Here is a 13,313-nt window from a genome sequence, read left to right as displayed (position 1 = left end):
ATCTTGGTGTCTAGTCCTTCAGAAAGAAAAGTTTCCTTTGAAAAAATCCATTTACTAAAACTAGATGAACAGTTTGAACACAAAATGTTTAATACCTCCAGTCTCCTAGACTACAAACTCAAGTAACCAGCTGAATCAGATTGCTTCTTCTGATGTCTTCCCATGCCATCCTGAGCTGTGGGTGCCATATGTGTAAACCTGCTAGGGGAGGGTATCTTCTGTTACCAATTTGGGTGCTGAGGGAAAACCCTGGTGACATAACCATGAAACATAAGAACCAATCGCCCAACATCTAAAAAATGAGAAAGAATAGATGCCTTCCAATACTAACATGTCGAATCTAAATTAACTGCACGAACACCTGTGTAGCCAGGTAAGGGAAGTGAAGTATATGAAGAAAGACAAGACATACAAGAAGTTGACAATCTAGTTGGCTAACACATGAAAGACTAAGTGTGTGTGTGTGTGTGTGTGCACGCACGCACGCGCTCAGTCATGTCCAACTTTTTGTGGCTCCGTGGACTGTAGCCCGCCAGGATCCTCCTCTGTCCATGGAATTTTCCAGCCAAGAATACTGGAGCGGGTTGCCATTTCCTACTCCAGAGGATCTTCCCGACCCAGGGATCAAACCTTCATTTCTTATGTCTCCTGCCTTGGCAGGTGGATTCTTTACCACTAGCGCCACCTATGGAGCCTGAAAGACTAAGAAAATACACATAGTTTGGCTTCAGGTGCAGAAGATGTTCAACAAAGGGAAAAAGCATCATGAGCTAGACAAAGTAGAAGCTTCTATGAAGTAGATAGGAACTGAGGCGAGTCTTAATAAACAGAAGCGGAGAAGTGGGATTCCAAACAAGAGGGACTTGTATGAGTAAAAGTAGGGATGAGATAATTATCAGGGAACATGAACTTGATAAATAACAATAGAGAGTGAGTGTCAGGGATGTTGGGAACTGGAATAGGCAGGGTTCATCCTGCAATGTACAATCTATCATGGAACCAATAGAAGACAGTGAGGTTCAAATACTGGAGCTGATCAGGAGCAAAGGAGAGTTTCACTGAATCTATTTCTTACAAATTTTATAATAAGAATGCATTCATAAATTTTTTTGAATGATTACTTGAACAAATGTAAAGCTATACATTATGTTTTTGGAGAAAAAGACACAAAATTTCAATACTTCCTAAATCAATCTAAAATTGAATGCTATTAAAATCAAAACATTGATGGAATATGGCAAGGAAATATAATCAAACAATTTAAAAGTCCATCCAGGAGAAAAATTTAGTCAAGAAGATCCAAGAAAATTCCAGTAAAGTTAAAGCAATAAGTGAGACATTCCCTATCAGATATTTCAATTACAGAAACAGAGGCACAGAGAGGTTAAGCAGTTTACCCAAAGGCACACAGTTAGTAAGTGTTCAAGCTGGAATTCAAAGTCAGGCTGTCCAAATCCACAGTCTATGCCCTTAAACACTATGTTGTAATATTGAACCAGGTACATAAAGAAATAAAAAGTCAGAATAATGGATAATATGGCTTTTCTCTGAGCAAGATTTATGTAATCTTAATAATGAAAACACTAAAGACTGATATAGCCAAAAATTGGAGCATAACTACACTGGGAAGGTGCGGGAAAGGGAAGTCGAGGAGGCCTCTACAAAAGGGAGTTGTGCCAAGGAAGCTAAATGTTTACTTCCACTGGAGGAAACCAATAGGTAATATCTACAAAGGGAAAAATCAAGAAATAGCAGCCAAATACACATATTGTTTGTAAATATGGAAGTTAATACTATACAATATAGTTAAAAGAGTTGAAAATGGTTGCCCCCTATAGGTTGAAAAAGTGAAAAAAGTGAAAGTCAAACCTGGGTCTCCTGCCCTGCAGACAGATTCTTTACCATCTGAGCCACCAGCGAAGCTCAGTGGATAGGAATCCACCGGCTAATGCAGAGATCGCGAGTTCAATCCCTGGGTCAGTAAGATCCCCTGGAGAAGGGAAAGGCAACCCACGCCAGTATTCTTGCCTGGGAGAGGAGCCTGGCAGGCTACAGTCCATGGGGTCACAGAGGAGTCAAACACAACTTAGTGACTAGACAACAACGACAATCGTTTCTCTAACATAACTGTCCAGTGTTTGTCTTCTGTACTGGCTTGTGTGCACTGTGAGGACGGGCACTGGGTCTGCTCGGCTCCAGCCCACATCTCTGTGAGACGGACACTGGGTCTGCTCGGCTCCAGCCCTCATCTCTGTATCCAGCAGGGCACTGTGCACTTAGCACTCAGTAAATATTCGTGTCCCAACTGGTTGACCCAATTTCCTTAAGACAGATTTATGAAAGTAAAACTACTGGGCCAAAATGTGTGAACACTTTAAGACTCACAATACTTATTGCCAGATTGTTTCCCTACACATCACATCAATTTTCCTTCACACCAAAGGTGTAGTTAAGTGCCAAATGCACTGAAGCTCTGACAGTAGGGAGTAGTATAATTGTAGAATCCTTGCTATTTTGCTGTATAAAAATATAATTTAACATATTAATGTCAAGGATATCATTAAAATCTGAATATTCATTTAGCTAAAATTAAATTTTGTTTCTTCAGAATCTATGAAGTAAATCTTTCTTTCCCCACTTCTTTATTACTTAAATAACAAATTGTTTCTATAAATTGTTTGTATCCATTTACTTTGCCAACAAAGGTCCGTCTAGTCAAGGCTATGGTTTTTCCTGTGGTCATGTATGGATGTGAGAGTTGGACTGTGAAGAAGGCTGAGCACCAAAGAATTGATGCTTTTGAAGTGTGGTGTTGGAGAAGACTCTTGAGAGTCCCTTGGACTGCAAGGAGATCCAACCAGTCCATTCTGAAGGAGATCAGCCCTGGGATTTCTTTGGAAGGAATGATGCTGAGGCTGAAACTTGAGTACTTTGGCCTCCTCATGTGAAGAGTTGACTGATTGGAAAATACTCTGATGCTGGGAGGGATTGGGGGCAGGAGGAGAAGGGGACAACAGAGGATGAGATGGCTGGATGGCATCACTGACTCGATGGACGTGAGTCTGAGTGAACTCCGGGAGTTGGTGATGGACAGGGAGGCCTGGCGTGCTGCGATTCATGGGGTCGCAAAGAGTCGGACACAACTGAGCAACTGATCTGATCTGATTGCCCACTTGATAGAACTGAACAATATTTTAGAAATTTAAATACTTAAAACATTTCTGTAGTCTACCAATGATGAATTTACAAATAATCTTATAGACCCATTTCATAAAAGTTTTATGCAAAAATATGGAGAGTATTTACCTGGAAGATTTTCAGTGCTTTTATAAGTCCTCCTACTTCATTTTTTAAGGAAAAAATAAGGGTTGCTCTTCCCCTTTCGAAGGAATGGTCTTTGTTTTCCTTATTGTCTTCAATCATGATCAGTTTGGTGTACTTCTCTAAAAACAAAGTATGAAAATAGAAAGATCTAAAAAAGAAAGTTGTGTGATGTAGGCAATGTTTGATAACACAGATATTTGAAACTCAGACAATATTTGATAACAATAACCAAGTTTTGTTTTCCTCATCTGTAAAACATGAATGTACAGATACACTTTGCAAGGCCATAATGAGACCAAAATAAGCTAAAAGATAGCCTAGCATAGTACTCAGAATATAATAGGCATACAATACATGTTGGCAGTTTCCTTCTCTTTTTTTCTCCTAATCCAGCGCTTTCGGGGTGTGACTCAAACCTGTGGGCTTCTTGCAGTCGTCCTGACTATTGTGGTCTGAACTGAGCGCTCTTCCTCCATGAGAGCCTACCTCCTCTCCCCCTACAATTTTAGCACTTTATTATACCGGATCTTTCTTGTTTTTTTAGTTTCAGATGTACAACTTAAGTGATTCAATGTTTTCATAGATTATATTCCATCTAAAGTTATCAAAAAATACTGACTATATTTTCTGTGCTGTATAATATATATATCCTTATAGCCTATTTATTTTATAGATAGTAATTTTTACTGTTAATCTCCTATGCTATTTTGCCCCTTCCTCCTCTACTCTCCCACTGGTAACCGCCAGTTGTTCTCTATATCTGTAAGCCTGTTTCTGTTATTTTCATTAACTTGTTTCATATTTTAGATTCCACATGTAAATGATAATATACAGGACTTGTCTTTCTCTGACTTATTTCAGTAAGCATCATACCCTCAGGGTCCATCCATATTGCTGCAAATGGCAGAATTTCATTCTTTTTATGGCTAATATTCCATTGCGTGTGTATATATATTTATATATTGTTGTTCAGCTGCTAAATCATGTCCAACTCTCACAAGGCTCCTCTGTCCTTCACTATCTCCCAGAGTTTACTCAAATTCATGTCCATTGAATGCATGATGCCATCCAACCATCTCATCCTCTGCTGCCCCCTTCTTTTGCATTCAATCATATATATATGCCTCTGTATCTTGGCTATTATAAATAGTGCTACTGTGAATATTGGGGTGTGTGTATCTTTTCAAAGTAGTGTTCTCATTTCTTTTGAGTGTAAGCCCAGGAGGAATTTCTGGATCACACAGTAGTTCTGTTTTTAGTTTTTTGCGGCACTTCCATACTGTTTTCCATAGTGGCTGCACCAATTTACATTCCCACCAACAGTGCAGAAGGGTTACCTTTTCTCCACATCTCACCATTTGTTAACTGTAGTCATACTGGGTCTTGAATGGCTTTCCTCAAAAGTGTCACTCATACATGGCTTCTAAAAAGACAGTAAACTCCTTCAGAACAGGGACAGGGCCTTTTATTTCTTTTGTAAATTCAAGAGCCTGGACAGCTCTGGACACAGGTGGACTAGATGGATAACTGCTAGCCCAGAGAATTTTGGTTCCAGGTAAGTATCTGCTTTCTCTCTGACTGTGGAATCCCCTAGGCCATGAGCCCTGAAGCCATTTTAGTATTGGCCTACAAGTGCCATATGATTATACAAACACATATATATTTCTGTATGTGTGTATGTGTGTGTATGTGTGTTGGGGAAGGTGAGAATAGTGTAGTAGATAGATGTAGGGTACAGTAACTTTGTACTGGTGACTCTCAATTGAGAAATACACAATTGAGAAATAACATTTAGATTAGTAAATGGAAAGAGCATATTGAAGATTTATGGTTATTGGTTTTCTTTGGGTTATTAATTCTTCCTAATCACCCAGTTTCACATCATTATTCTAGTGGAACTGGCATTTAACATTGACATAACCAATCTCACTGCCTTTTGCCACTTTGCATGCATTGTTCCAAGCCTGTGGAGCAGGTATCACAGGATAGCATGGGCTTAAAGCCAGAGAGACTATGTTCCAGTCCCCCGCAGTTCAAACTTCATGAACTCGTGGAAGCCTTCCCTGACCTCCGCAAGTCAACCCCTAGTGTTGATTCTCATTGCACCAGACACTTCCTATTCATAACAACAGTCACATGCGCAGCTGTAGCTCACCTGTATATATGGTTGTTCTGTATTTACAACTAGCCTATGAGTTCCGTGGGGGGCAGGGATCATATATGCTTTTATTCACCATTGTTAGTACCTAGCACAGTCTCACGGAGAAGGCAGTGGCACCCCACTCCAGTACTCTTGCCTGGAAAATCCCATGGACAAAGGAGCCTGGTGGGCTGCAGTCCATGGGGTCGCTAAGAGTCGAACACGACTGAGCGACTTCACTTTCACTTTTCACTTTCATGCATTGGAGAAGGAAATGGCAACCCACTCCAGTGTTCTTGCCTGGAGAATCCCAGGGATGGAGGAGCCTGGTGGGCTGCCATCTATGGGGTCACACAGAGTCGGACACGACTGAAGCGACTTAGCAGTAGCAGTAGCAGCACAGTCTCTGCACATAACAGGGACCGAATAGATGTCACAGAATGAATAAATAAATGAAAGACTGGTGACAGACATGGTCCCCACCCTCAGGAAACTATAAGAGTCTTAAATAGAAGAACAATGTGAAGGATAAACACTGTAGCAGAGAACACAGATGGTAGTGATGGCAGTGGCTAGATTAATTTTTCCGCTATGTATTTAGAGGTGCTTCACTGAAGATGTGTTTGAATTCCTCTCCTAAAGAAAAAGAGAGGAAAGAGCCCATGAGGAGGTGAAAGATGACAGGTGACAGGTGAAAGACAACAGGAAGTGACCCAGTATTTCAGAGCACTGAGGGATCATGCAGGCACGGTAAGCGGGTCAGATCCTTCAAAAGGCTCTGTGCAGTTAATGCAGAGGAGTTTGGACTTGATCTTCTATGCCCATCCAGATACCCATCTCAGGTACCCATACAATGACCAGCCTGATGAAAGGCTAAATGAGAAAAGTTAGGACAAGGTAATTTTCCATTAAGCTAAATTCTTGGCTTTGAAATGCTTTCTATAGGCTGATGCAAAATGAGGGGCTTCATGAATTTCTGTCCTTCTGACCAGAGAACTTTGTAAGTTTTCTCTTTTGGCCATAATGCCCTTTTCAAAACCCATACTGTGCAACATTTGGGGGCACCTTATAAGAAGTAACCCTAAGAGCCCTATCTGGCTTGATAGAGGTTATAAAGTACCAAATAAAGCTCAGGAATTTCCAACTGTATGGTCATAAACAATAGTCTGCTACTAAATTTGCCAATGGAGTACACTTTTCTGTTTCAGAATCCAGTCTTTGATACCTTTGAAATTTAGTTTTAAAAAATATTTATCAGGCAGATACTAAGTTGAAGGACTTCTACATATAAGTTCAGAGAGTATGAAGATAAAGAATTTCCCATGCCACGATGACAAGATTCCATCCATTTTTAACAACCCAAGAGATGGGTAAGGAAACTGATACTTGTCAAATGCCTATATATATCATGCACTAATATTGTCCCATATAATTCTCATAAAAATCTTGGTGGAGAGACATAGGAATTATATTCATTTTATAAATGAGAAAACTGAAGCTTAGAGAAACTAACCTGTCCATGGTAACACAGCTAGAAATGTAAGAACACATATTGAAAACTGCCTATGAAAATGTGAATGCTAACGTATGTATCTGCTTTCACAAGAATTACCCTAAAAATGTGCAGAAACACAAAAAGTAGAGCAAAATTCCTAGCATCTAGTTGAAAGTTGATGTCTCAGATGAACTAGATATCTACCTTGGCATCTTCTCAACCACTATTTACACTGCAAAACAGTGAAGGAAATATCTAATCACTGGCCTAACATTTGTCAGTGTATGACCTTGGGCACACTACATAACTTTTCTAATACAGCAAAGTAACCAAACAGTTAATCAGAACTCACAGCATTCAAAACTCGCTTACACATTTTAAACACATAATGTGACTTGGTATTCTGGTGTTTTCCCCAGAGAAGAAACTAAGCTACTTCAGTTACCCAAAAATATAAAATTCAAAATTTAACAAATACTTATCAAATCATTGAGATTAAAATCAAAACTGCTTAGATATTTCTAATTGTGTCAATTTATTCTCTGCAACTCAGACAATCTCTGTGTCAAATGCTTTAAAACCAAATGGCCAGTTAAACTTAATGATAATATGGATTTTTTCTATGATTCAAATGATTACTAGTGGTAAAACAAATAAAATTTCAACCCAAGCACATTTACATGAATGAATTACTATAGTCAGTGTTAGGGCAGTAAAGATGAAAAAGACAAAGAAGACTATTTGCCTCAAAGGAATTCACAGATTTATTATGAGGGGGAGGAGGAGAGACAGACTTTCCAGCAAGGACAAATAGGCAGAAGAGAACAGTATACTGAGATCCGAGCTATGATATCTGAGAAGCACACCAAACCTCACCTACTTACCAACCCTGTGACCAATATCCCATGAGATTCTGAAGGTGTTGGAGATGGTTTGTGGCCCATCCCTAAGTCTCTGAGCAGAAAAGATTTATGGATGGGAAGCAAGACATCCAAAAAGGGATTTTCAGCTTCAAAGGAACTGACCATTTCTTAAGGTAAGCTTAATTATACACAGGAAATTCTGAATTGGTGGCTCTAGAGCTAAAAATTCAGGGATGGTCTCAGATTTGCATTCTTAGAGATGTGAAAACCTTTGGAAACAGTTCTTACGTGTCTAACCATCACTCAAAGACCATGCACTTTTTTTTTTCTCACAGAGTATTGGTGACTTTGTCCTATAGTATACAACTGCCAACAATAAGAGAGATATAAAATGATAAAGCAGATTTCTGTAATAAATCCAACTACAAATCCATGTAGACAAGTTATAATTTCTATGTGCATTAATTTCCTTATATGCAAAATTGGATGGAGGCTAATTAGCCCCAAGTTTGTGGCTATAAGAAGAAGCAGTATAATACATCAAACTCTTAGAACAGATGCTGACCTAAACTAGTTCAGTTCAGTGCAATCACTCAGTCGTGTCCGACTCTTTGCGACCCCATGAATCGCAGCACGCCAGGCCTCCCTGTCCATCACCAACTCCTGGAGTTCACTCAGACTCACGTCCATTGAGTCAGTGATGCCATCCAGCCATCTCATCCTCTGTCGTCCCCTTCTCCTCCTGCCCCCAGTCCCTCCCAGCATCAGGGTCTTTTCCAATGAGTCAACTCTTCGCATGAGGAGGCCAAAGTACTGGAGTTTCAGCCTCAGCATCATTCCTTCCAAAGAAATCCCAGGGCTGATCTCCTTCAGAATGGACTGGTTGGATCTCCTTGCAGTCCAAGGGACTCTCAAGAGTCTTCTCCAACACCACAGTTCAAAAGCATTAATTCTTTGGTGCTCAGCCTTCTTCACAGTCCAACTCTCACATCCATACATGACCACTGGAAAAACCATAGCCTTGACTAGACGGACCTTTGTTGGCAAAGTAATGTCTCTGCTTTTGAATATGCTGTCTAGGTTGGTCATAACTTTCCTTCCAAGGAGTAAGCGTCTTTTAATTTCATGGCTGCAGTCACCATCTGCAGTTGATTTTGGAGCCCAAAATAATAAAGTCTGACACTGTTTCCACTGTTTCCCCATCTATTTCCCATGAAGTGATGGGACCAGATGCCATGATCTTCGTTTTCTGAATGTTGAACTTTAAGCCAAATTTTTCACTCTCCACTTTCACTTTCATCAAGAGGCTTTTTAGTTCCTCTTCACTTTCTGCCATAAGGGTGGTGTCATCTGCATATCTGAGGTTGCTGACGTTTCTCCCGGCAATCTTGATTCCAGCTTCTGCTTCTTCCAGTCCAGCGTTTCTCATGATGTACTCTGCATATAAGTTAAATAAGCAGGGTGACAATATACAGCCTTAACGAACTCCTTTTCCTATTTGGAACCAGTCTGTTGTTCCATGTCCAGTTCTAACTGTTGCTTCCTGACCTGCATACAAATTTCTCAGGAGGCAGATCAGGTGGTCTGGTGTTCCCATCTCTTTCAGAATTTTCCACAGTTGATTGTGATCCACACAGTCAAAGGCTTTGGCATAGTCAATAAAGCAGAAATAGATGTTTTTCTGGAACTCTCTTGCTTTTTCCATGATCCAGCGGATGTTGGCAATGTGATCTCTGTACTTAGTAAATATTAGCTCTAAAAATGGGAAGTGCATCCCACATTTTCCAGTCTTTCAAAAAAAATGTTAAACATAACAAAATTGATATTCTAAACTTCCCTGGCTATAAACTTTTCTTTCCCTGGGAATTAAGCATTTCACAAGATAGTTATAAAGCTACTTCTTATCATAGAAAGCACATGGAAAAATTGGCATAAAATTTAAGTATTCTTTTGTCTTAAGGTGTTTTTCGGTTTTATTTGTTTATTTGCTATGAAACCCCTAAGTGTATTAAGTTCCAAATCTCAAGTGAATAATTTAGCAATTCTTTTGCAAACAAACAGATGAAGACTCCAAAGTACAATTTACTGGGTCAGTCTATATTTACTGAGTCCCCATTTTCCCTCATATTATCACCGTAACATGCTGAAGTAACAGCATTCTGAAAATATAAGTTATTTCCTGGTCTACCATTGTTTTTATAATATAAGCAAACTTTAACAACAAGCAAGGAACAGAAAACAGGAAAGAAAAACGATGTTTTTGCCAGTCAGTGGTAACACCAACAGAATTTCAGATCTCCTGATAGTTCATCCTTCAACAATCCCTCAGAGCTTAGAATGCAACTCTTCATATCAAACTGTATCAAGATTTTCTTTCACATTTCAAAACTGACCCTTAACCTCCTGTGGCAGGAGCCACTGTAAGAAGGTACTAATGGTCATAGCTAATCCATCATTTTGGGCTTCATAATTCTTTCTTTTCTCCCTGGTTCTGAAATGGATCTAGTGTTGCCTAATGCGTGGGGATAGAGGAAGGTGAAGGCTACATTAATTGAATATTTATGACAGGTAAGGCATTTTGTATACTGAGATTTGGAAATATTCCTATCCCTCTTGTTAAGTCAATATAAGAATGAAGTTTCTCAAAAGGGACCTCTGCTAAGAAACTAGAAGAAAAGAGTTCTCCCCACTCCCCAACTCCCACCCCAAAATCAACTTAAAAGCATAGGGCTTTGACCTTTATAAAATTTGGCCACAGCTGGGCCTGATAGAACTTATGAAGCATTTTTATTCTGTCTTTATTGTTACTCTCAAACCCCTTTCAGAACCTCAACATTTTCCCCTTGTCACTTTTTTTCTTTCCCCCTTCAGGCCGCCTACCCCCTCTTACTCCTTCAGGGGCAAAGCCCACCATATTAGCCTAGTAAGATAAAAGCTTATGAGGTGTCCAATGAGTCACACTTGTTTGGACATGTGTCTCATGAAGAAGTGTATATTTTACTTTGAAAGCAACACTCTAATAAGCCAGTGCCAACTGGTACTTTCCGCTTTTCTGTGAGAGGCAGTGAGCCATTCTCCTATCACCTTTCCTGACCTGACTAAAGATACACTGGCATATAGGAACCTGCCATGTGAAATAATGGACACATACCAAGAAGGTGGTCCGAAGTCCAACATGCCCTTGGTATAGAAGAGGTCAGGGTGTTTACACTGACTGTTTTCTCCATTTAGTTTAACCAGTCGGAGAAGGCAATGGCACCCCACTCCAGTACTCTTGCCTGGAAAATCCCGTGGACGGAGGAGCCTGGAAGGCTGCAGTCCATGGGGTCCCTGAGGGTCAGACACAACTGAGCGACTTCACTTTCACTTTTCACTTTCATGCATTGGAGAAGGAAATGGCAGCCCACTCCAGTGTTCTTGCCTTGAGAATCCCAGGGATGGGGGAGCCTGGTGGGCTGCTGTCTATGGGGTCGCACAGAGTTGGACACAACTGAAGCGACTTAGCAGCAGCAGCAGCAGCAGCAGTTTAATCAGTAACAGTGTAACTTAAATTTCTATGATCTAGGAAGCACAGAGCACTATTAAATAAGTATTTTGAAAGCATGGATGCTATTTGAAGACAGAATTAAAAGCTTCTGGAAAGACTGGTGTGAAAGAAGAGAACCCTCCAGAGAACCTTGATGTTCTTTTATGAATGGAGGAAGGGGATGAGGATGAAAGTAAAGATGAAATAAAAAATAAAATATGAAAATGTGAAAAACATTATTTCAGGAAATAAAGGTACCAGCAAACAAAATGGTAATAGAAGATACATCCCTGCCTGAAGATAATCTGACAATAATACATCTACAAATGAACTCCAGTGAACTTCATAGGTCACAGATTATAGCTTTACAGAACCATGTATAGTTACTTTAAGCTGTGCTCACTTCTACTTTTAAACCAAATAAGTGAATTCCATCCTTCTTTGAGAATTAATTGACAGGTGCAAACTTTCACTGGGTTCGAAAGTTCAACTCTAGTCTTTTTGCCCTAAGTCAATTAGAGTAGAGCATCAGTGGGGAGTTAATTTTAAACCTCTGTAAACCAAATGGCCAGAGGCAAGATTACGCTTACCTCGACTATTAACAGGATCTGAACTACTAGGTCCAATGCCTCTTTATTAGCTGCAACCTCGTACTGGAGCTCTTAGTCCGGTGTTGGGGTGGAGGTGATAAGATGTGATGCTGAGAGGCTTTGCATCAGAGACTCCCTTTTCTTTGGGAGTGTCTAAGGGAAGGTTCCCTTTGTAGGAGTAGAAGGAAAAAAAGAGATGTTGCCGTTTGACATGGAAGAGAAAGAAGAGAGCGTGTTTCTGCTAGCATAGAGGAATCATGAACGCTTGGGTTCAACTCAACCTCAGTTTCCTCATCTGTAAAATTCAAGACATGTCTACTTCACAGGGTTTGATGGGGAGGTGAAATCAGATGACATGTAAAGAGCCTATTTCTGGCACTCAGGAGGTCCTCAAAAATAGTATCTTTTCGCCCCAAAGAGAGTAGGTGGAAGGGAGAAGAATGAGTGACCACAGGAGCACAACTTCGACTTCCCAGACCCAGCTCCCCACGAGCATTTACCTCCCGGAGGATGATCCTGCCTCTCCCCGAGCCAGCCCAAAGCCCCCAGATCCTCGACGGTGGTCCCTGATCCCGACGGGAAGGCACCAACCCACTCACCTAGAGGGCAGCTTAGCTGTGAGCTGGGTCCGCGCGCAGCCTCGCGCTGCCCGCCTCTTATAGAGGCGGGCGTCAGAGCCGGCCAATGGGTGCCCGAGACGACCGTGCAGTGGCCAATGAGGAAAGGGTTCGCCTGCCGGGCGGGGGTTGGCGAGGCACCCAAGGAGCTGACCTCCTCTGGGTGCTGAAGGTCCCTGCCAGCCTGCGCGGAGACTTGCACGCCTTAGCCTTTTAATTAAACTAATGTGAGGCCATCCTTAACTACAGAAGTCCGACCAATATTAAGCAATCGAGCTGGAAATTCCCTCCAAATCAAGATAACATCCGTTATTGACACATCGTAGGTTTGCACTGCTTTTCCTGATTGGCAACTGAAGCAGGAATCCGCCGCCCCACCCCCACCCCACCTCCCAGAATATGTGCTCTTAGGTTAATAGTCCAGCCCAGCCTTATCGTTTTGGTGACTCCCCTTGTTCCTTAAAACAAGGCAATTAACCTTTTAAGAAGTGCTCAGTACCTTTCCAATTTAAAAAACTTCAAAGCTGCAAACAGGTGAGCACGCTGTATTAGCAGAAAATCGTACGTTAACAACATGGCACTAAGGTCAAAATTTTGGACTAAAGTACTTGTTGATTGAGCACTCAATCCATAAGATTCTGTCCCAAAAGGCTATATATGTGCTTCATTTTTTTTTTAAACTCAAGTTTGTTGTATCTTTTACTCACAGTAAAATTCACCCTTTTGAGATGTACATTTCTGAGTTCTGACAGATATAG

The 13,313-nt window shown here is 40.8% G+C and overlaps 1 protein-coding gene across 2 annotated transcripts in view; it reads right to left on the bottom strand.

Moving 5' to 3' along the window:
* Positions 1 to 12,751, bottom strand: part of TPH1 (tryptophan hydroxylase 1) — a 32,643-nt gene extending 19,892 nt beyond the window's left edge. Inside the window, exons 1-2 of one of the 2 annotated variants that reach the window (XM_061440659.1) lie at positions 12,538 to 12,751; positions 3,307 to 3,472 (exon numbers count right to left, since the gene is read on the bottom strand). In XM_061440659.1, coding sequence (XP_061296643.1) covers positions 3,307 to 3,423 — 117 coding nt within the window. In that variant the 5' untranslated portion in view covers positions 3,424 to 3,472; positions 12,538 to 12,751. The remainder of the gene's footprint in view (positions 1 to 3,306; positions 3,473 to 12,537) is intronic. The other variant, XM_061440660.1, reaches the window with a different exon arrangement.
* Positions 12,752 to 13,313: the final 562 nt, after the last annotated feature.

This window comes from Bos javanicus, chromosome 15 (assembly GCF_032452875.1).
Source record: "Bos javanicus breed banteng chromosome 15, ARS-OSU_banteng_1.0, whole genome shotgun sequence".
In the NCBI taxonomy this organism is placed as follows: Eukaryota; Metazoa; Chordata; class Mammalia; order Artiodactyla; family Bovidae; genus Bos; species Bos javanicus.
This window is presented reverse-complemented; position numbering and strand designations above follow the sequence as displayed.